At 32.0% G+C, this 25,115-nt stretch overlaps 1 protein-coding gene across 1 annotated transcript in view; it reads left to right on the forward strand.

Moving 5' to 3' along the window:
- Positions 1-8,415: 8,415 nt before the first annotated feature.
- LOC132719049 (clathrin heavy chain 1-like) overlaps positions 8,416-25,115 on the forward strand; it is a 30,938-nt gene continuing 14,238 nt past the window's right edge. The window contains 12 exon segments of the mRNA XM_060702790.1: positions 8,416-8,613; positions 10,155-10,362; positions 13,999-14,025; positions 18,899-19,048; positions 20,000-20,118; positions 20,763-20,924; positions 21,459-21,572; positions 22,054-22,227; positions 22,748-22,945; positions 23,397-23,471; positions 23,474-23,599; positions 24,423-24,515. Coding sequence (XP_060558773.1) covers positions 8,572-8,613; positions 10,155-10,362; positions 13,999-14,025; positions 18,899-19,048; positions 20,000-20,118; positions 20,763-20,924; positions 21,459-21,572; positions 22,054-22,227; positions 22,748-22,945; positions 23,397-23,471; positions 23,474-23,599; positions 24,423-24,515 — 1,488 coding nt within the window. The 5' untranslated portion in view covers positions 8,416-8,571.

Raw genomic sequence — 25,115 nt, forward strand, 5'->3', positions numbered from 1 at the left:
TTATGATAGCTTTAATATATAATTAATTTTATTAATTATTTTTCTAATATACGATAGTATAATTATAATGGCTCTAATATAAAATATATATCATGGGTATAGGTATCACCGAAAGTACAATGGTATTATCAACATATGATATTACAAATAGACAAAAGTTTTATACACGATGGCTCTGTACGATAGCTTTCATATACATTTTATAGCGGCTGATCATCTTTAAATATATATGTCGGCTGCTCATCTTTAAATATATGTAAACTATATGTTCTGTGGCAAATAAGGAAATACAGCCATTTTGTTATTAAGAGTTATAAGTACATTAAAATATAGTAATGCTGTTATTTTTAATTGGTTTTTAGCATTTTTATTTTTGGTGGTAGTTTCTTTTTGGCAATCTGATGCTTCTGTCGCTTTTTGGCAAACAGATCGGTCAAAGTGAGTTGGTGTTTTGTATCTATAAAGTCAGAATACTACTTTGATTACATTATAAAATATGGTTCAGATAATTGGCCAATGAGTAACATTTTAGAAAATATATACCAAAAATAATAAAAAGGTTTTAACAAATAAAAATAAAAGCAATTTTGAGGCGTAAACAAGAAATAAAGAAATAAAAATGATAGCATTTCTGAGGCATAATGTGCCTTTAATGCGAATTTGCCGTAACTTGTATAACGTTTTATGTTGTACCACATGGGTCTATGACCTTCTGGGAATAGATAAATAAACTTGTTAAACTTGTTATGTATTTCAATATAAAATACCTGAAGGTCCCATGATGGCAAGAAAATCTCCACTGCACGATGAAAACGAGATGTTGTTAAGAATTTGCGTCGTATCTGCTGCCACAGATACTTCATCAATACGTAACACCGTATCCATGGCAACCGTTTTCATCCTGAAATAACAAAAAAGGGAGAGAGGTACTATGGTTAATTAAATGAATTTGCTTTAAAAGAATTTCCTTCAATTACAGCTTTATTTTCATATTTTTTTTTTATTTCTTTTATTTATTTTTTAGCTGTTTGACTTGCATCACACATCTTTTATCGGATATTCAATTGTATCATTTCACCATCGTGTATTGTGGGCTATGGTAAAGGTCACCGAAATGTTATCTTAACAGAACACTGTTTATACGTATACATATAGGTTTGGACTGTGCAGAGAGTAAGCGGTACATATACCACGTAAGCCCACGACGTATACAGCATACCGGATTCATAGAAATTTAAACCATATATTACGGTGTTCCGTTTGGACAATCGTGATTTTTTATTGAACACCGTCATATATGGCTTAAATTGTGCAGAGCATAGAACAGACGGTTTATCAATTTTACCATGCTTAACATTCGTACATTTTACCGAATTTATGGAAATTATAGCATGTATGACTTATATTGTGCATGCAAAGAGCAGGGTAGATTAGTGAAGGTATAACATGACGCAGACGGCGTGCCATATTTGTGAACATGAGCAAGCCAGATTACAAGATATAGCATTTCTGGGATATAGGTAGACCGGCAAAAGCTTTGAGTTGATGAAAATAATCAACAATGATTTTACTTTAGAAGCTTGTCCCCGAAGTTATAAAGAAAAACAGAAATATTAGGTTTAATGATTTGTTTTCTCATGGTGAGACAATATTGTTTAAACGTACAAACAAGCAGAGTTTTGACAAAAAATATGCAATAATGATAATTTTATACAGACCCTAATAACTTGTTTTGATGAAACATGATTAATCAGTATCTAGATAAGAAAAAAAAGCATTAAATTAAAAAAAAAAATAGAAAAAGGCACAGTACCTTGATGAAAACATGACTTGTTATCCCTCTTTTAAAAATGCCATTGTCGATCAAACATGCTTTTTACAACGTGACTTCAGATATGCAGTTGCATTCAATGATCAAATATAATGAAAAGATTAACCGATCACGTTTGTATAGGCTTAAATATGTGTTATAATGACGAGCGTACGGTTACCGTAATGCATCAGACCGTAAAACTGACCACGACCAAACCAAGCGTTTTATCACCTCATGGTGTCCGATTGCTTGATGGCTGGTGAATGCTTTTTGTATAGTTATAGTAAAAAGGCTATCGATTCACGCGAAGATTTATTGCTGTCTTTTTTTGTAAACGATATTATCTCCAGAGTTTATAAAATCGCAGAACAGAACAGAACTGATCTCTTTATTTCCTCCAAAGGTGCATGGCAATACAATTTAACATGGTGATATACTATGAACAGATATGATAAACAAACTTCCGGTAGCACTTCAGCAGCCGATGAATAGTGTTTTGATTTAATTAAAATAGCATGAGATTCAATGACATTTGAAGATAAAGATGTTTATGTTGGGGAAATCCTTCATCGCACAATATTCATCAGATGATATATTTCTATAAGTATATATCTTGAAAAAGACACCTTAAAGTTAACGTGTATATCATATTACTTTCAACTCATTACCATGTTATTGTATGTTAAAAAAAGGAAATGAACAATGGCACACTAGAGTGGCTCCATTGACATGACTGTTTTATGCTAGTTATCCTTTGAAAATAACATTTAAATGTCCACTAATACATAAACAAGTTGCATTTGAATAATACCTTATACATAAGAAAAATGTTTTGATATGATCAGCAAGCTATATAGAGACAAAAATGTTTTAATATTGTGAGAAATGAGTATTATAAAGTTTTTATATATCGTTAAGTACAATATGTATAATTATATTAATGTCAAACTCATATTTGTCCACAGGGTTTCAGCGTGGGACCAAGCCCCCCCCCCCCCCAGGGTACCGACCCCAGGATCCGTCAATACAAAATCAACCAATTATAACAAAAAATATATATGATACTATAAATGTCATATGTGGTGTGAAAGGTCCTGATTTAAAGCTTAAATGCAAAAATGTTCAAGTTAATTATTTAAATTCATCATTATTTATAAAAAAAACTATTCTAAACTTATGGTTAATCATTTAGATTATATCAAATTGTTAATAATATTGTTGAAACTGATCGGCTTGCTTTACGCAGAATGAGCATGCGCGAAATGCAACTTCCGTTCCTATGGAAATATCGTAGTGTAAAAAGGTCTATTGAGATTTATTTTTCGAAGATTAATAAGGATATGCTCGGATATTTTATCTAAACTTTGAAAGAGGCGCTTAAATTGGAGTCGACAAAAAAGTTTTTGAGAAATTGAAGTGAAATTATTGAAAATTCATTTCTTTTGTCATTCGTTTTCTTGACAAATACTATTAAAACTTCTGTGCTATCTACCAGAAAATTAGTTGTTGTGCATGTAGTACTATTGACTGTATGCTGCGAGATACATAAATTGATAAATATGAAAGCTGTGTGATTTTATGCTTCTGTGAAAGGTTTTAGCTGGCTGTACGGATTAAGACTTATTTTGTCAAATTTCATTTACTCACACCAAACATTTTAAACGTTATATAGGATTGAATTTATTATTTAACATACTTTTACCTAAATGTAATTCTCGAAAATGTTAATTATCACAAATCTTATGCCAACCAGTGAAGATATGACATATATTTCTTTTTACCTTTCCGCCTTCTTATTTTGATATAAAAATGATTGGTAATTTTTCTTTGGCAAAGTTTTTTTAACACCGAGAAATTTTGCAAATATGTGAACAAGTACACAAATATACTCAGCAGATAGGCTGGTGTAAATTCTAGGGTATATAAAGACTTTTCAACATAGTTTTAGTCTTGAAGAATAGTTAACATGTGCTCATAATAAATATCTTAAAAAGAAATTGTAAAATGTAAAAAAAAATCACTGGAAGTTGAGGCAGATTCCCATACAACGAAAGAACATGTACATCATGTAACTTAGATATCGGCGATGAATACCATTACACACGTGAATGTTCTGTGTTAAAAAGTTCCAGAAGTAAATGTGTTAAAGTGGATATCTACAACAACAACAACACCAACATAAATGTTTATTCATGCATGTCAGGCTCATATAAAGAACAACATGAAGGACAATAAAGTTATAAACAATTTATTGGTGACAGTGATGAAACATATAAATGTACTCATACAAACTAGAACAAAATAATGTAAAACATTATATATACCTTGACAAAGTTAACCTACATACATTGTAATTGTTTACTATGATTGATAGAACTTTAATTATGAATTGAATCATTTCCGCATAAAACGTAACGGTCTATATTTAGCCCAAATAATTTTCAATATGTAAAATTATGAATTATAACACTGAAATGAAAACCGTATATACGCGGTTTCTCTGTATGCAAAAGATACTATTTACCCCAACACCCGATAAATAAATAAATTATATACTGAAATGTTTAAAAATATATGGACTGACCTTCACAAAGTATCACGTGATGTAGACAAAGTGAATAACATACAATGACATGTATGTGTCGCAGAATGCATTAAAATTTGTACAAGCTGTATTGTTTTCTTTTAAAGGCATTTTCTACAGTAGACATATAGGCAGAATGAAACTGTAAACATACAACAGAAGTTACTCAATCTTGGCATGATTTAAGAATATAAAAAATCAACAGAGACATTGCATATTATTATATTCAGGGGTCACCAAGCATTTTCTGCCCTTGAAACTGTTAATGTTCCTGATTTAAATGGTGTACAATTCACAATCAAAGCAAACAAAACCTATGTTTCTGTTTTTTTCTGCTTTTTATGTAGATTCTAGCTGATTTCCTTTTGACGTTTTTTCCCTTTTTTTATTTACTTATTTATTTATTCAATTTTAAGATTTCATACAGAGTAGATTGATTTTTTTTACCATTGCACTTTTTTTATATCAATGATCTGCTTTTTTATAACAAAAATTAGGGTAGATGGAGAACGAAATGCATTTGATATAGATATTTGGACTCTGGAAATGATAACGAGACTGTAAGGGGTACGATATGCATTTGATATAGATATTTCGGACTATGAAAACGAGGCTTTATAGGTACGATAAGTATTTGATATTCTGTTCTATATTGCATTCTGTTGGACTCTGGAAATGAAAAACGATGCTTAATTGATAAGATAGGGTCCTATAATGATTTCATTTGGGACATCACGTGGTTTAAACCTTGAAAGTTCAATGGTTAAATTGTATAAGGTGTGAAATAAAATATGATATTGTACAAGTATTTCTTATTACTGCAACATGTTGAATCTATATGGTGGATGATATGAAATTTTATCTTAAATTTTACCGATCTCCATGCTAGTAGAAGGGGATGACAATACATAACGCCGATGACCAGGAAATAGGTCTCATTAAGGAGAAGTAAATGCTTAAAACATTTGATGTTAAATTACAATAGTTATTCCCCTTCTTTTGTCAGGAAACTTTAGATTTCTTTTTGAGGATTATATATTGGCAAGCACAAACAGAAATTATCCATTATGAAACAAATTAATTGTGTATTATATAAAAAGGTAAATCAAGGCAAATTCTTGAGCATTATTTTCATACATTCAAATATTTTAAAATAATTCCCTGTCTCATTAAACAGTCTAATATTTTACAAACATTTATTTTTCAGTTATATATGCTCATGTCAAGTGTCATACATGTAAGTCATATATTGTATCTGTATTTGTAATTATTTGTTATTGTTATGCTTAAACCAATAATAAAATTCCTGTTCTGTTCTGTTTTGTTATTTTCTGTTCTATTAATTGGAAAGAAAACATACAAAACATTCTAAGACTATTTATTTGTGTTACACAAACCTAATCACTAACATAAATGAGCTTACATTTAAAAGAGAATAGCTATTTCTCTTAAAAGTAGTAATTATTTTGTTTTTGTGTTTGGCGAGAAAAAAAAACAACTAGAGAACATTACATACATCACTTACTTTTGGCAATAAATACAACACAAATATGACATTATATAGCAGAGACTTTTATAAATAACCGAAATGAAATACAATTCCGTGATTATAGTGGAGGATTAAAAATGTGTAATTACTATAATTATTACAATTACTATGTGAAGAACAGGAAAATTCTTTACTTCAAGGAATAAGATAATCTTGGTGGCGGCAAAAAAGTCCAAAATAGGGCCTAGATAAAGATAGACCTATCTCAATTTTGCTAACCATAACTTTTTTAAAGCATTTAAATTTGAATCATAATTATACAGTTATATAAATTTGGTAGATCACCATATCCAAAAAAATAATAGCTTTTCAAATGCACCAATAAAATAAAGTCAAACAAAATCACAGAACATGCTAGGTATATTTACTTCGATCAGAGACATTGATAACATCTCTGCTAGACTGGAATCTAGAATAAATGCATGTCTGTATAGTCAATTACAAAAACAAATTTCTCCCTTAAAACGTATACCGTATAATTTTCAGCTGAAATTTAAAAAAAAAACGCATAAATCTCATCTTGTTTGGGTTAAATTGATGCATTAATTTGACAACTTGTAACAAAGGTAAATTGGAAAAGGTGAATAAATTATAGAAACGTGCAAAGATTATATTATGCACTTTATTATAACTTCTAAAACAATTAAATACAAAATACTGGAACAATACATAGATATTTATTTTAGCTTTGCAAGCTAACCATGCTTAAACAATGTAATGGTATAGGTCTTATTAAACATTGTAAAAAATCTGAAAAAAAAAATCTTATTTTTCACTAAATGTTCAATCATGGGGTGCAAAACGTACACAGAAATTGTGTTAATCTATATTAATAATATCTGGTAGTCATTCCAGGGAGTCAAATCAGCAAGTCGTGCCTAATAAAGACCCCATAATAAAAAAGCGCGATATTTACCTACGTTGTGATGCGTCTACTGCTCCAACACTTGATTTAAACATATTTTATTGCTCTTTTTTTACACATTTATAACATAATATTATCATAATATAAATACAAAAGTAGCAAAAGGGTTGAACCACGAGTTCTTACAACATAAACGGTTCTTCCCTGATATATGGAATTATCTAATAATAATAAGACAGTTACAATCCAAAATGTATGATAGTAGAGCAATTAGGGAAAAATGCACAAGGAGAAAGAAGAAGAAAAACATTAAATAAAAAGAAAAGAAAAAAGGGGGATAGAGTTCAGTATGTAGGGATATCAATTGAACGTGGTAAGTAGTACAGATAATATAAAAATGTTAAGATTCAATTCTAAACGATAATTTAATAAGTAATTGTACCTTATCAAAAATAAATGAGTTATTCTCATCAGAAAGAGATTATTTTCCAAACCAGAGGGTCATTACGCTCAAAGGATGGAAACTGCGAGTTGAGCGGAATAACTGCACTCTTATTCGTTATATTTGGGACATTTAAAAAAGTAATGTTCGGCATCTTCAATACTGAATGTACAGTAGCTACAAAGTGAGTTATCTCGTAGATGGTTTTTACAAAGATTCGCATTAAGATTACTACATTCGTTTCTAATACGTGCATGGTAAACAGATAATCTTTGATCTCCGTATACAAAATATTTAGGAACAACTAGCCTGTGGTTTATAAATTTCTTTTGAGACGAGATTTAAAAATATTAAGAGAAGTCGCATGTCTGATATGATAATCCAAATTGTTCCATAACTCTATGGCTGAAGGAATGAAAGATTTTGCGAATATTTGTGTTCTCCGTGCGATAGTCACATAGTTATTATCATACTTCGGAGGAAGTATGGCGTAGAATTAGCGACACTATGGGGGAAAAGATTAAGTAAGTAGCTTGGAACATTGTTTTGATGGGCTTTGTAAACTATAATTAATTTATGCATAATTCTTCTATCCGACAAAGATACCCAGCCAATTTCTCTATGTAAACGGTCTATAGATACCGATCTAGTTAGGCCTGTGACAACACTATGAGTTAAATCTTAATTGAAAGGGTTTATACATAAAAGAATCCTCGTCAAGAGAAATAGATCAATATCTATATATAATTCAATAATAAAAGAGAGTCGTTAGCTTGTTGTGCTTTAGTTGTTCTAAAAAAAAATCAAAACAGCCGTTAATAGCGTACACGTTTGTTGCATTTGTTTTTCTTTGTTGCATTTGTTTTTCTTTTTGGTGTAAACTGTGTCTTTTTTGTGTTTATCAAAATTTACCCAGATGGGCCTCAATGAGCATGACACGGAAGTGGATCTATACTGATCTAATTTGACGTCACGGTGTAAGAATATATACTAATACTACAAGAAAATAGTCCGAAAGATATTTGCTAATATTATAGTCAAGACTAGTTTTCATTTTAAAATAAAAGAAATAAATTGTAAGTCACACAATTGTTTATCGTTTTAAGAATTATTTGCATCTTTGCCATCAAAGAGCAATATAAATTACAACTCACCTGGTACTATTTTCATCCTTTCATCCGGTGGCCGCCATCTTGACAAATCGGAGCACTAAGTTGGGAAGTGACTCACCGGCAAGCCGGTATTTTTCGTAAAAATACCTGTTAAAAGACTACAGGACATACACATATAATTAGATAGGAAACTTATTATTTTAAAGATGTCACAAATGCTCCCGATACGTTTTCAGGAGCATCTGCAGGTAATAAAATTATGCATGTTTTTGATAACACCCCTCCAACACGCCCCTCAAAATTTTAAGTATTTTTCGGAATCTCCACGTATTACGTTTTTCGTATTGCGTATTTTATTACACTCTTAAGTGTCACATTATCCCAGTCCAGTTTTATAAGTTTGCAGCTACAATAATGACAAATAAAAGAACGTGTTTGAAGATTTTAGGGGGTGGATGTCCGTGATACAGAAAAAAATACTTTCAATCCTTTGACCTTTCTATTTTAGTGAAAGCATTTGAGAAACTTTCAAGTAAACATGCCATGAAATGTTGATTTATGTTTCAGTTTTTGCCAGACTAATTTTGTGCAACCTAAGTGTTGCAGATGTAAATATTTCCCAGTTGATATTTGTGTATGTCATTATGTGACATGACTTATTGTTTTGTTTACTTTTGCCACATTCAATTTCTATAATAAATAAAAGATTTAACTCAATACAGTGTTGGATCAGTACATATAGCTGCTTGCAGAAATCATGATCCCAAAGTTGAAAAATATTGAATTTTTTTCAATCAGTGTCATACATAAATAAAATCGGTGTGAAGAGATTAATTAGACATTTTAAAGTTCATGCTGTTGGGTGAAAAGACAATATCTTAGCATTTTCAAGCGCCTTGTCTGGTATATACCGGTATGCAGCATTTAGTGTGGTCCTCTTACACTTTTTAAGTCTTACTCATCAATAAATATATTAATATTGAACTTCATTTTCAATACACAATTCATGATTAACAATACATTATTTCTTTATTTGCATTGATTTTAAACAAAATATTTGATATAATTTTCTTTCCCTTCAAAATAAGCAGTACTGTTTGTTTGATCCTAATACAAAAGTAGCTCTAGGCCTATTAATTACTGTTATCAAAGTATTCCTTATTTATATCTGATGACTTTTTCTTTAATTTTTTTTTTAAATAAACATGTAAACTTGTCAAATAAAGAGTGAGTTTAGTTTTGAAGTTTTTCAGGAAAGTTTACTTCTGGCTACTTCTGTTTTTGTATGTGTCACCACAGTTTATGGTTGTGCTAAAATGATCTTTAAGCCAGTCATTTTTTTTAAGTTTCTAAGTTACCTGTAGTTTTCTGACACGGTAAATCACTATTAATCAGAATGTTCGGGAAATCTGAAATCTAACATCAACAAATAAAAATGCAACATAGCCATTCATTGAATCTAATTTTCAATTTAATTATTGAAGCTTAAACATGCAAGATTCAAAGCACAGGCAACCTTCACTCTATAATGACATATGATTATAAATTTATAGACAAGCTGTCTTGTTTGTTATGTCATTGAATGTACACTGTAGCATTTGGGGGAAAATGTATTTGGGGGATGGGGGGGGGGCAGGAGAAAAACCATATTAACTAAGAGCGTTTAACAAGTTGTATGTTGAAACACTCTGTTAAGCGAGAATCACTTTAAGACATGATATAATAAGAATTTTCATTACACAACAAAATCATTATTTCTTATTGCTCATGTTCATATGTTCATTTTCAGCTCCAAAATGTGGGAATCAATGCAGCAAACATTGGGTTTAGTTCCCTTACCATGGAATCTGACAAGTTTATTTGTGTACGAGAGAAGGTTGGAGATACAGCGCAAGTTGTCATCATTGACATGAATGATTCGTCAAACCCAATCAGACGTCCAATTTCAGCTGACTCGGCAATCATGAACCCTGCCAGTAAAGTTATAGCCCTGAAAGGTGAATATAATAAAATACTATCAGTGCAAGTTTTTTGGGGGTAAAATGTGAAGTCTAAGGACTGGAGGTAAAGTTTGTACATAATATTAAGGGGAAAAATCCCTTACCTTTTATGCCTTCAGGTTTAATAGGCCATGAAATCTCTGTAAAATACTTAAGTGTTCATTCATTTTCCTTGAGTCTAAAGTCTAAGCTTAATATCTAAACAAGTACTATGTTGATTGTAATGTTACAGTCTTCATACTGACATGACGTCATCTCTTTTGTCCCCAAAATACTCCACAAGTTTTATTGTATAAGTCGTAGATAAATATTTACCCAATATCAAGGAAGTTCTGGAAAACTGGTAAAATATTTTACTTTAAAAAAAACCCCACTAATTTTGAGCATATTGAACTGTATGGTTTTGGCTGCCTTGGAAATATTGTTGAATTAAGAATCATCAGAATTTATTCAACTGCAACAAGATGCATACATTTACAACTTAAATACTCCACAATTATTTTTTTTAAACTACATAAATAAATAGAAGCCATGGGCATGGATATTCTTCTATGTCAGCCTTGAAACTGTAGATATTTCATAGCCTATAAAGAATGAGATCTTCCAAATTATTGCCATTATCTCGGCAATGTTCAGAAAAACTAGAAGATTTTCTGTGTCATGTATAGCATGATACATTGGAAGCAAAATTCGATAAAGCAAATTCAGTAACTATGGATTGGGGTTATATTTGTAATATCAGCATTGTTTACTTAATATAGAATTACTGATTGTCTGTAGAAACTACTAAATGATTGTCTGTAGAAAGTGCGGAATAATATTTATTTTTTTGATCATTTTTCTAGTCAATTAAACAGTCTGGTTTGATAATGTTTTACTGAATTTATCTGCCAGCTTTGCACATTTTGCAAAATATTAATAGCTCTGTAAGACACTTGACCTCTCAATGTTGGATAAGATATCTTGGAATTGTCTGATGTCTCTTCATGCAAGTCTGTTCATAAATGATTGGTGTATTGTAAAAAATGATTATTGTTATTCAGAATCATGCACTTCAGTATCATTATTCAGGATGTAATTTAGTTATCAGCCCTTTTGTACTTATTATGTCAAAATTTGAGTAAGAACATCATAACATTATGTCATTTAATAGTATGACAGTGTAAGATCCATATGTGCTAATTTTCAGCATTTTCTGTGCCACATTGAAAATAGGAGAAAAATCAAATTTTCATTATATCGGAATTCATAGATGAGTTGTTTTTAAAATAAACAGAAAAGAGTGATGCTTTATTTATTGATTCAATATCTGGCTTCTTTTTCGTATGCTGGGGAGAGAGGTTTGGTTGTAGTATAGAGTGATTTACCGTGTTGTCTGCCTGTACTATACAGCTCTTACAATTATTGGAAATCTATCTTTGCGGTCCCAAGTTGGCTCTAATGTTTTCATTGATCATCTATTGGTGTGGTTTATTATCAGAACCGATGCACATGTCCATCTGCAAATATTGAAGGTTAAAATTTTTGACATTACTACATGTATAAAGGGGTTCAGTGTAACTTAGATGTAAATCAGTGTTTTTAATGAAAATGTTATGAAAAATATATGCCAATGTAATTGTTTATGCAAATTATCCAAAATAAGCCATTGATCAGATTCAGTGTGGTTGTACTGCCTATTTTACTGCTGCCGTAATGGCAGTGGAATGTTGTATGTTGTTTTGATTCGAAAAATATCCTGTTGTTACTTGTCCATATCCCCCAAGAAAAAAAAACACTGTGATTTCAATTTCAATTCACTTTAAAATGCAAATAGTTAATGAAAATTGAGTTGAAAAATTTGTCCAAAACATAACCCTCACTGTACAGTGCTTGTTTTGCTGCCATTAATATGTTTCTTTTCACTCGAAGTTTTTTTTTAAAGCTTTGAAAACCCCTTGGCTTTGTGGTGCATCACATTTTAATTTTCTTTTGGTAACTTTTAGCTTATATCCAAATGAAAAAATCTTTCTTATTTCTTTTACTCCTAATTTTTGCCTGTTATTTTTATTTCAATTTTTTCTCCAGCATTTAACAAGGTCACACACAAGTGTCAAAATTGATATTAACTGAGTTAAAGCATTTTTTTCAAATATGTATGTAATATATAAAGCATAGGTATTGTTAAAATATTAATGTGCTAAATTTACAATGTGCCACTTACTAACTTAGTGGTAATACGTAATAACAATATTTCATATAATGTAGATGTTATGTAGAACACCGAACCAGAGGCCTTGTGTTTGTTTATTGTTTACCTTTACAATATTAAAGATAGGTTCATTTTTTTACCAGACAGTATCATGCGTGCACTGCACATGCATGTAATGTTAGGTAATCATTTACATGTAACAAGGTACTATTGGTGCAGAATTTTAGATATAAGTTACACTTACAGTGTAGTTTTAATTAACTGGAATGCAGGGCAGACATTGTGCACCTTGTCTCTCACAGTTGTACCTGTACTAAAGTTTGAATTTGCAAAAAAAGGGGGATTTTCGTGTCAGGATGCTGTTATACTTTAGTTAGATAGGTTAGTGGTCGGTGGTTCTAGCTACGATTCTGCTTTTTGTTGGTAGAAAGACATCGAATATGTTCCCTCTATCTATTCATAGGCAAGCATTGAATTTAAGATTTTGAATTGACTTGCCTATTATTCTACTATATATTTTCTTAAAATTTACACTGGCCTGAACTAATTTTCACTGGCCGGAACTAATTTCAACTGGCCATGGGCCACTGGGCCAGTGCTAAATTCGATGACTGCATAAGTACTGTCACTGTGTGATGTCAAGAGTGTTGTGAGTTTAAACACAACTCAAAAAATCATGACCATAAGCTTACTTTGTTTTATAAATAAAGGAAGTCAGTACACCCATTTCCTTCTATCTAATTTATGATTCATATTATGTGATTATGTTTTGGGGTGATTTGATATACATGTTGAAGCTTGGACAAATCTGACAATGGCTGTCTTTACTGTATTCAAGCTACTTTAAATATGTATAATTTTCCTGTTTAAGTTTTTTATATCATGGAATTGGTCATGCATCCTGCTGTGCAACAATAAATGCATGATTTTTTAGCACATACGTAACCCTTAACTTGCTGGAACTGAAATTGATTAGACTTTGCCACTTGTATAGAGCATTGATGGCTCAATGCCGCCTGATTGGGCTCTTTACTGTTGGCTGACTGTCAACATTCCTAAAATTGATAATGGACAGTTCCAAAGATAAAAGCTGGACTAGTCCATTTTAGAAGTTCAGCAGGTTAAAGTGTAAATATTAATGTGAAGAAAATTATAAATTGCTAAAAAAAACAGGGATTTTTATTTAAATTGTAAATAAATGCATGCTTGATTCTTGACCAAATCTTTGCTGTATTGTAAATGCTTGTATCAGTATATAAGACTTGTAGTCATTAATACAATTTGTATTATTAATACAACAGTAACAGTTTGTGAAAAAAATTTGCTCATGTTGGTATTATATAAGAAATTATCAAGTAATAATTGAGTAAGATTGATATATATATTTTATGAATTAATTAATGAGTACAAGTCTTAACAAACACCTTTTTGTCATTTAACAGGGTCAGCACAGCCTGGGGATCCTAATGGTGTGTATTGTGTAACTCCCCCCTCCCAGTTAATGACCACACCCACCAAAAATATGCCCCTCCCACTTTCGCTGGTCATTACCACCACCATACTGTACTGTCAAATGTCCAATTTGTTTACACTAAATTTCTGTTTTTAGAACCTCTAGCTGATTTGATTATGTATGTTAGTAAATTTATTTTGTATGACAAGAAAGTTTCTGTAAAGATGTATTCATTTCTTTATGTCCAGACCTGCACAAGTCATATGAGTTTTAAAAAAGAGCTCATCACTTTATTTAGCATGTTCAATTGGTCACTCTTGGTTGATGCATGTTTTTTTAGCTCACCTGTCACAAAGTGACAGGGTGAGCTTTTGTGATCGCTTTTCGTCCGGCGTCCGTCGTCCGTCGTCCGTCCGTCGTCCGTCCGTCGTCCGTAAACTTTTACTTTAAATGACATCTCCTCATAAACCACTAGGCCAATTTCATCCAAACTTCACAGGAATGTTCCTTTGGTGGTCACCTTTAAAAATTGTTCAAAGAATTTAATTCCATGCAGAACTCTGGTTGCCATGGCAACCGAAAGAAAAAACTTTAAAAATCTTCTTTTAAAAAACCCTAAGAGCTAGAGCTTAGATATTTGGCATGAAACATCTTCTAGTAAGTGTCTACCAAGTTTGTTCAAATAAAAGCCCTGGGGTCAAAATTGGCCCCGCCCCAGGGGGTCATTGATTTTCCCTATATGCATATAGTAAAAACTTAAAAAATCTTCTTTTAAAGAACCCAAAGAGCTAGAGCTAAGATATTTAGCATGAAACATGTTCTAATGAGTGTGTACCAAGTTTGTTCAAATAAAAGCCCTGGGGTCAAAATTGGCCCCGCCCCGGGGGTCATTGATTTTCCCTATATGTATATAGTAAAAACTTAAAAAATCTTCTTTTAAATAACTCAAAGAGCTAGAGCTAAGATATTTAGCATCAAACATGTTCTAATAGGTGTCTACCAAGGTTGTTCAAATAAAAGACCTGAGGTCAAAATTGGCCCCGCCCCGGGGGTCATTGATTTTCCTTATATGTGTATAGCAAAAACTTAAAATCTTCTTTGAAAAAACCCAAATAGCTAGAGTTTAGATATTAAGCATGTAACATCTTCTAGTAAGTGTCTACAAAGTTTGTTCAAATAAAATCCCTGGGGTCAAAACTGGCCCAGCCCCAGGGGTGTCATTGTTTTTAACTATTTGTGTATAGTAAAAACTTTAAAAAATCTTCTTTTAAAAAGCCCAATGAGCTAGAGCTTAGATGTTTAGCATGAAACATCTTCTTATGGGTGTCTACCAAGTTTGTTCAAAAAAAAGCCCTGGGGTCAAAATTGGCCCCGCCCCAGGGGGTCATTGATTTTCCCTATATGCATATAGTAAAAACTTAAAAAATCTTCTTTTTAAGAACTCAAAGAGCTAGAGCTAAGATATTTAGCATCAAACATGTTCTAATAGGTGTCTACCAAGTTTGTTAAAATAAAAGCCCTGGGGTCAAAATTGGCCCCGCCCCGGGGGTCATTGATTTTCCTTATATGTGTTTAGCAAAAACTAAAAAATCTTCTTTGAAAAAACCCAAATAGCTAGAGTTTAGATATTAAGCATGAAACTTCTTCTAGTAAGTGTCTTCAAAGTTTGTTCAAATAAAAGCCCTGGGGTCAAAACTGGTCTCGCCCCAGGGGTGTCATTGTATTTAACTATATGTGTATAGTAAAAACTTTAAAAAATCTTCTTTTAAAAAACCGAATGAGCTAGAGCTTAGATGTTCAGCATGAAACATCTTCTTATGGGTGTCTACCAAGTTTGTTCAAATAAAAGCCTTTGGATTAAAATTGGCCCTGCCGGGGGGGAGGGAGAGGAGGGCGGGGGGGTTGTCATTGTTTTTCATTATATGTGTGTAGTAAAAACTTAACATCATGAAACATCTTCTAATGGCTGTCTTCCAAGTTTGTTCAAATAAAAGCCCTGGGGTTTAAACTGGCCCCGCTCCAGGGGCCTATATACAGGTGAGCGACCTCAGGGCCATCATGGCCCTCTTGTTTATAAAATTGTTCAATATTTTTCACTTATAGCTTTAGCAGCCAGTACCGAGTTCACAATTAACTGCTTGGTATGCAGTTTGTATAAGTAAAATTGTGTAAATATATAATACCATTATCACAATATTAGCTAAGCTCCTGATTCAAATTTATCTATATTGTTGAAAGATAGTACTGTGTTGACATATACATATATATATGTGTATACATGTCATGTACATGTGTATTTGTATATATATATATAATTATGTACATGTAATAAATCTACTCCGTTATGTTATCAACAAATACATACAAGGTACATTACTGTCATCTTCATGTTCATTCATGACAGAGGGTTTGGTGTGCATTTAACTTGGTTATCGTCATTGTTATCTTAATTGACATGATCCTTGGACACTTTCCTTGCTACATTAAATATTTGATACTGTTAAAAATAGCTGATATTGTTAATGTAATCTTTATGTTATCAGCAGAAAATAATCTACCAGACAAACCTGAATCCCTCCATATCTACAAATCATGCATATAACTTTAAGTAATAACAATGCCATTTCAGTGTTTTATATAAAATATTGCACAATGACAATCCTTTTCTGGCGTAGCATCTCGGGAATCGAAGTCAGAGCTCTTTAAAAAGCATATTTATGTGTTTTCATGCAATTTAATTTTTTTTTGCAACCGGACAGAAACATAAATCAGAATGCTTGTCTACTATATATGCATAATAAATTTAGAATGGAATTAATTAGGGATTCAGATGGTACAAATTCTGCATTCTTGGAGTTGATTAGGTTGAATCTAAACTTCACTGTGCCCATTTTGGTTTAACACAAGTTCTTTGCATATGGAACATTAATAATGTAAAAATAAAGTCAAGACAACACTATCTCATCATTAGAAATGATTGATACAAGTCATTCTTATGGAAAGTGAGCAATTGCAGATCTATGGAATAGGTTGAAAATAAGTTAGTATTGGTTACATGGGTGTTGGTTTCATTTCTTTTAATTACAGGTCCTGAATTGTTAAGTCAAATATTTTGTATGTTTGAAAAAAAAACAAGTCAAAAGTAACGCATTTGAAAACTTATTAAGACTGTATTTTCGTTTGTTAAAGAAGGAAATAAAACTTTTCATTTTCCAGTTTTTGACCATTTTATATATTGCACCTAAAGATTTTTTTCATACTGCATTGATCGATAAAGAGAAGTATTCCGCTATAAAAATGGTGTCAATACATGTACCCTGTGAATGAATTGCACTCCCAAGATTTTGAAGTGATAAGTTCTTTTATATATATTTTAGATTTTTCAAAAAATAAGTTCTTTTAGCCAAGATATTAGAAAAATGTCTGAGCATGAAAACTACAAAATTGTAAAGAAAATGAGATAAAACCTTGACAATGTCCTTGAAGCATTCATTTTGTCATTAATATGATAAATATAGGAGTGGCCTCTCTCCTTGTGTCTTACTATGATAAAAAAAGAAAATTGGGATACTGTGTTGGGAAAATAGAAATGTTAGAATTTCCAATAAAAGGCATTCACATATTCCGACCTAAGCTATTGGAAAGAGATATTTTTCCCAACCAATCAGAGATTAGGCAGTGGGTGAGAATCAATACAATGATACAATAGCAGTGCTACGATGCCATTTTTTTCCCCCAAAGTCACTTGAAGGTGTGTATATTGATTCATTCAAACATAATAGCTCTATTTGCGTAAGTAGTAAATCCAAAACTAATAATGCCCTTTAAGTGTTCTATTTATAGCATATCGGAAAGCGGTAGTAAAGATTTTGTGACAGTCATTTGCTTTTCACTAGTATTCGAAACTGCAGAATCCATTGATTTGTGTATTTTAGATGACAATCTCAAGAATGTTATACAATTACAGTATAATTTATCAAATTATTTGGCTTGTTAAGTTTGATCAGCCTCAATGCATTATATTACCCAACAACTCTATCTGTCATGCACCATCTCCCCCCAGCCCCTCCCGATTTCTGATATATTTACAATGTCCAGCATACTTTAGGACTGAAATCCTCGACTCTTGTTATTGTACAATTATATAACATTATGATATATGCAATTACTACTTAGTGTTGTATTTACTTGAAGTTTTTAGAAAATTTAAAAATTGATTGCTAGAATATAATATAATTATAGAATTAGCTTCTAATGAATGGTTTTAAAGGTATAAAATTTGGTAATTTATATATAAAAAGCTTGGGTATGGTGCAGCCACTGGATTAATAAACACTCAAAGCTTTATAACATTTAGCACACAAACAGGGTAGTGTTGACAATATATTGATGCACTTTTATGGTCCTGACTATTAATTGATTGAAATAATACATTGAAAAAATGCGAAGGAAAATGTTGTTTTTGTGATAATAGTCATTAAATGACTAAAGAAAATGTAAAATCTTAGGCTGACATACATGGTAGACTGCCATTTTGTTCCTATGACATTCATAGTACTGGATTGTCCAGGAAAAGGATTTTAGAGGAATTTGTAACAGTCTTACATGTAGGTGGATTTTTTCCACCGTCATACTTATAAAAATTTCAATTTTAATATATTACATTCACTTAGCAATTGATTTTGAAAATGATATATGATATTCAGTGATTAGTGATTAGTTAAAAGCGACATTCTCAGAATTTACATTATAAAAAACATCAGATAGTATCATCATTTTAAAAATTGCATGCCCAAAAAAAAAAATGAAAACTTCTTGAATTGCTTTGTGACTTATGAAATCATTCTTATTAGTTGACTTGATCATTTAATGCTCTGTGTCAATTACAGCTGGCAAGACATTGCAGATTTTCAACATTGAAATGAAAAGTAAAATGAAGGCTCACACAATGACAGAAGATGTCTTGTTCTGGAAGTGGATTTCTGTAAACACTGTTGCCATAGCAACCGAGACAGCTGTCTTCCACTGGTCTATGGAAGGTAAGAGATAATCCAAATTATTGTGAAGTTTTGTTTGGCCTTTTGGTTTATACAGATTGAGAATTTATTTTATTTTGATTGTGTAGGAAGCTTTAAGCTTATAGACACACATTCGAATCTGTTCCTGGAACCAACCAGTACTGATCAATGAGTGTCGAGTTTCTTGCTCAAGGAGACAACGACTTACCCCTGACGGGGTTTGAACCCATGCCGCTAGCGATCATTAGATTACTTGTCTGACGCATTTACCACTCGGCCATGTCGCCACACTGTTTTGCCTGTTTCTGTAAGTATACTAAGATCTCTTATACTGAAGGATTTGAACCGTGAAAACTTAAAAAGCTCAGCAGGAAATGCATTACATTTTAATGCAAACAAAAAAACTTCCTATGAAAAACGAGGCAGGAGGTAAAGGGTCATAAAGAAAATTAACGAGAATTTGTCATGTCTGGTATATATTGGCAAACATCCTATGAATAAATTGAATAAACAAGATCAAATGGAATTACGATATGACAGGGAGAAGTTGTTTGTTTTATAATGACCAGCAATTTGGCTTTAGACACAGAGGACAAGCTTGTATGTTGTATTTCTTAAATTTTTTTAGAAAAGTAGAAGACTTCTTCATACTGCTGTAAGCCTATTACTTAAGGTTGTAAATAAAGTAAAAGCATGTATGATGAAGAAACTTATGCTGTCAGGAAGTTCCGACAAGGGTTTATGTACATACTTGCATTGATTTTTTTTTTTGAAAATGTTATCAGAGCTCTGGCTGTTTGATGTTAACCTGCATCTGATGACTTGAGTTGTACCTGCAAATATGCTAATAGGGATTTTTTTATCATATTTAGTTAAAAATAAGAAATCTTTTGTACATGTAAAGGTCATGGACTTTATGGCCTTATGGAAATAAGATAGGCATAATTGACATATGAACATATATATTTTCAGGTGATTCGCAACCACAGAAAATGTTTGAACGTCACTCTAACTTGACAGGTTGCCAAATTATCAACTATCGTACAGATGCCAAACAACAGTGGCTTCTGCTTGTAGGAATATCAGCGCAGGTAACGTCCCTGAATAAATGGCCCCATGAAACAAAACTATTATGAAAATAAGTTATATGTTACCAGTAAAATAACCTACATTGTGTTTATGTATAGATATATATTTTTTAAGCATTTTGAGAAATGCACAGACTACAAATTAATAAGTGTGTAAATTATGAGTTACTTATCAATCTTGGTAAAACATTGCCTTAATGACAGAGATTTAGTCGAACAATATCTAGCTTTCATGACAGCTCTTACCATTGAATTTAGCGCAACAAATATTCATATTCAGGTTTAGGTAGAGAACAAATCTGAAAAAGTAAAAACTTCTTCCACTGTCGCTTTTCTTTGAAATAAAATTGACGTAGTATGGATAAACTGCAGGGTTGTCATTCAAATTTTTCTAAGACAATCTATTTGGAATGTTCAGTGGTCAATTTTGGTTTAATCATGTACAACAAAGAGTGTTGTCTAAGTTTTGAGGCAACCTACAAAGTATTTGAGCAAGTTAAATTGGCCTACAGCTGCCTACTATTTACAACATTTTTAACTCCTGTATAAAAAGACTCAAAGTTGATGGAAAGTATCGAATGCTTTCCTTTCCAACTAAACTTTATATTATAGCATTTAGAAAAAGTAGCAGTTTTTACCTTCTTCAGCAAAACCGTGTAGTTGGTGCTATGCAGTTGTACTCTGTGGAAAGAAAAGTTAGTCAGCCAATTGAAGGTCACGCAGCAGCATTCGCATCAATCAAACTAGAGGGTAATGCCACACCATCCACACTCTTCTGTTTTGGTGTTCGAGGTGCACAAGGGGGCAAGGTAAGTTACAAGTGTTTTTCCCAACTTTTTGTATAGGTGTAAGATTCTAGTTGATTTTCATACCAAAGGATCTAGTCGAAATAGATAAAATGGAACAGTATGTTCAGTAAACTAGTATAGTTTATAAGATAAAAAAATTGGTTACGGTTTTAGTGGATATTGTAACCTACAGTATGTTTAATAACTACATTTGTATAAGTATGTTTACATAAATTCAATGTTAACATTGGTGCTTCAGTGTAGAGACAGGCAACTGATCTGTGAATTAATGCCAAGACTTTCGTTAAGTTCCAAAATTTGGAAGTCAGAGACTGTAAAATCTCTGACATTGGAAGTCACATTATATAGACAAAGAAGAAAAAGCATTACATTTTGAAAATCACAAGCCAAAATCAAGGAGTAAATAATTTCCAGCCTTAATTAATGTAGCCTTCCACTTATTGGAAGCCCTGCATTCTCAGTCAGACCATTGTTGAAAATTATAAGATAAAGGAATGAATGAACTAGTAAAACAATTGATCATTTTCGTTTCAGCTGCATATAATTGAAGTAGGTCAACCAGCAACAGGCAACACACCATTCCAGAAGAAAGCTGTAGATGTATTCTTCCCACCAGAGGCTCAGAATGACTTCCCTGTTGCTATGCAGGTAATGTCTGGAAATGAATTCCCCAAAATGATGTTTCTTGTTCATTCTGTCTATTTATATAACATTTATTTGTTATAACCAAATTGCTTAGCTAAAATTCTAAAATGTTAAAGGCTTGATGTACCATTAAAACAAGGACATCAAAGTAACTACAAGAAAGTTACAAAAAATACTGTTGAGTATAAGATGTTATCTGGAACTACATAAAAGTTGGTTTTTCCAAGTTATTATCCTGGAAGCACCAACAAACTTTCACTATTATAGCTTCACTGTGTACTACTGTTCACAAAATATTAGTCAACCTGTTGTGCTTATTTTCGAAAATGTGACCAGAACGTTTGTTAGTACCCTAAATTACCTGGAAAAATCTAAAATATTCCTAATTCCAAAGTAAGTCTATTGCTTGACTTAATTGGGAAAAAAAAGTTATTGAAACAGATCAGGGGAAAGAGTTATAACTTTGAATCTCTTTAATTTATAGGTGAGCCAGAAACATGGTGTAATATTCTTGATCACAAAGTACGGCTATGTCCACTTGTATGACATCGAGAGTGCTACATGTATATACATGAACAGGATCAGTGGTGATACGATCTTTGTCACTGCGTCCCATGAAGCCACGTCAGGAATTATCGGAGTTAACAGGAAAGGGCAGGTTAGTTTTAGCTTTTAAGATACGTTCTTTGTTGATGTTCCTCTTTTGAAAAACATTTGGTATAACAATATTTCTTGTAATAATTTGTGAGATTTGAGGATGATGACCTTTCACATGTGTATATAAAGTAAATAAAATGGTGAACATTTTGTTGAATTGTATTTAGAAAAATCAATGAATAACAAAATTTTAACTTTATCATCCAGTACTGTACTATTGTAAACAGTTATTTGACAAGATGATGAACATTTTGTTAAATTTTGTTTCGAAAATATCAACAAATAACAAAAAATAAAAGCTTTATGTCTTATGATCTTGTACTGTACTATAGTGTCACACTGTTATTTGACAGCATATATATTACAAAAAGGTAAGTCCTCATTTTCATTTAAAAACAAAATAACAATGCTAGCTTTATTCCTCCCTATAACTAATTTCATGATCATCAGGGAGTAAGGTAATCATGTTTAAACTTTTCTAAAGCTAGTGTGTTTAAATGTAAATTGTTTCTTTGATCTAGGTGTTGTCAGTGAGTGTTGAGGAGGATAACATTGTGCAGTACATTGCAAACACCCTGCAGAATCCAGACTTGGCAATCAAAGTAGCATCACGCTCAAACCTGCCAGGAGCAGAAGACCTGTTTGTGAAGAAGTTCAACATGCTGTTCCAGAGTGGACAGTACAGTGAGGCCGCCAAGGCAGCTGCTAGTGCACCCAAGGTAAGCAGGAACAAAAACAAAACCATCAATTTTACAAAAAATGTTTCCGTTAGGTAAAATCAGAGTCAAGACATAAGAAATAGATTTATGTATAAACCTGTTATATGTTGCTGCATGCTGTAGTAGTATTTACCTGTCATTCAACTTTTTCACTTGTGTTAGTTAATCAGAGAATAGGCACAGAGGTGCCTAGCATCCTTGAGTAATCTTTCAAGCTGGGTTTATTTCGGAAAGGTCAGACATGTTTCCACATCTTGTGTAACATTTAGTCAAGGAAACTAAATAGTTTGTTAAGATCAGTTTTGAGCTTTTAATGTAACTCTATTTTAGCTAGACATTACTTGGTATTTTAGATATTTGACATCTGTTAAATATGGAATGAAGGCATACTTCAAATTAACTGGTAGTAAATTGATCAATGATTTGATATTGATATTTACTAATTTTGCAGGGTATTTTGAGAACCCCAGCCACCATTCAGCAGTTCCAACAAGTACCAGCCCAGCCTGGTCAGACGTCCCCACTCGCCTGCAGTACTTCGGTATCTTGCTGGACAAAGGTCAGCTGAACAAGTATGAATCCCTCGAGCTGTGTAGACCAGTTCTCCAACAAGGCAGGAAACAACTCCTTGAAAAATGGCTGAAAGAAGAAAAGGTAAATCACATTTTGTACATCAAAACCTGCTGAATTTGTGAAATAGATTTGCCCTGCTTTAAATTTTGAGCAGTCCATTTTAAGATCAAGGGATAACAATGTTAGAATTTCAAAAATGAGCTTTTAGTTGGCTGGCCTGGCCCTAAACGGACTAATACAAGGGCTAATCACTTTCTGTCACAGAAGTTGAAAGGTTAATACCTTTCTTGCTGTCAATCTTCACATGGTTTCAGAGTATATGTAGAAACTTGAGGAAAAGCTCATATTATTAGCTTATTTCTAAGTTAGGAGGATTTCTTGGGTGCCTGATTTTGCATTTGTCTGAAAATATTAAGGGGGTTATTTAATGTGTTTTCCCTGCAATAAAGCTAGAAAGTTGCAGCAAAAGGATATATATGTGCTGATCAGACTTAAATTTCAACAAAAAGATCAGAAACTGACAAAATCTATGATAGGGATTGTCATGGCATATTTCATATTGCCAACTGAAATGTTATTGACAGTTTAACAATTAGGAATTTTTGCACCAGTAAGACTTCAGAATTAGTATACTGTCTGACATTTTGCATACCTATGGCATCATGAAAAGTCTGGCTACACAACTGCAGGTTTCAAATTTTCTGAACAAATTTTTGTATTTTGATTAAGAATAATAGTGATGCAGTCTTGGAATACAGTCTTTTATAACAGACAAATCTATGACCAAAAATCAATGAGAAGTTGATGATTAAACTTAATGTTAATAAAATAAAAAGTGCAGCATGCATTATCATTTTCAGTTTGAAAATTTAAAATTGACCTTTATATATGTCTGTTATTTCAGCTGGAGTGTAGTGAAGAACTGGGAGATTTGGTGAAAAGTGCAGACCCCACCTTGGCATTATCTGTATACCTCAGAGCTAATGTACCAAACAAGGTATTGTCATAATTATATTCTATAAGAATGCTATATTTTAAATAACAGGCTCTGTGTTTAATACTATGTTTTAAATTATGTGCGGTGTGTTCAATACTATATTGTTAATAATGTGCGGTGTGTTCAATACTATATTTTAAATAATGTGCAGTGTGTTCATTTAATACAATGGTAGTGATCAAGCAAGTTTTAACCCGTATGAAATATTGTAAATATTTAATATATTACATTTCACAACACTATAAAATAAAAAAAATAATGTTATTTCTCAACACCCTTCCCTATTGAAAAAATTTTAATTACCGGTAAGTTTAATTGTAAAGTCACTGTAGTTGGCTTATATTAACAGGAAGTTAAAGATGACTCAGAAATTAAAAGTTCTATACAAATTCAATTTTGTATAGAAAATGACTCAAGAATTTGATTTAAGTTCCTTTCATGGTGTGATAATAACAGTTAATTATTGATAACATTGAGCTGTCTGTTCATGTTGATTTACATGTACTGAGTCTAGCAAAAAAATAATTTAAAAAGCTAGTCTATGGCCGACTTTATAAAATTCCTAGAACATGTTCACTGTAAATAGACATAAAATAAAAA

This window comes from Ruditapes philippinarum, unplaced genomic scaffold (assembly GCF_026571515.1).
Source record: "Ruditapes philippinarum isolate M1 unplaced genomic scaffold, ASM2657151v2 ctg1648_1_1_1_1, whole genome shotgun sequence".
NCBI classification, from domain to species: Eukaryota; Metazoa; Mollusca; class Bivalvia; order Venerida; family Veneridae; genus Ruditapes; species Ruditapes philippinarum.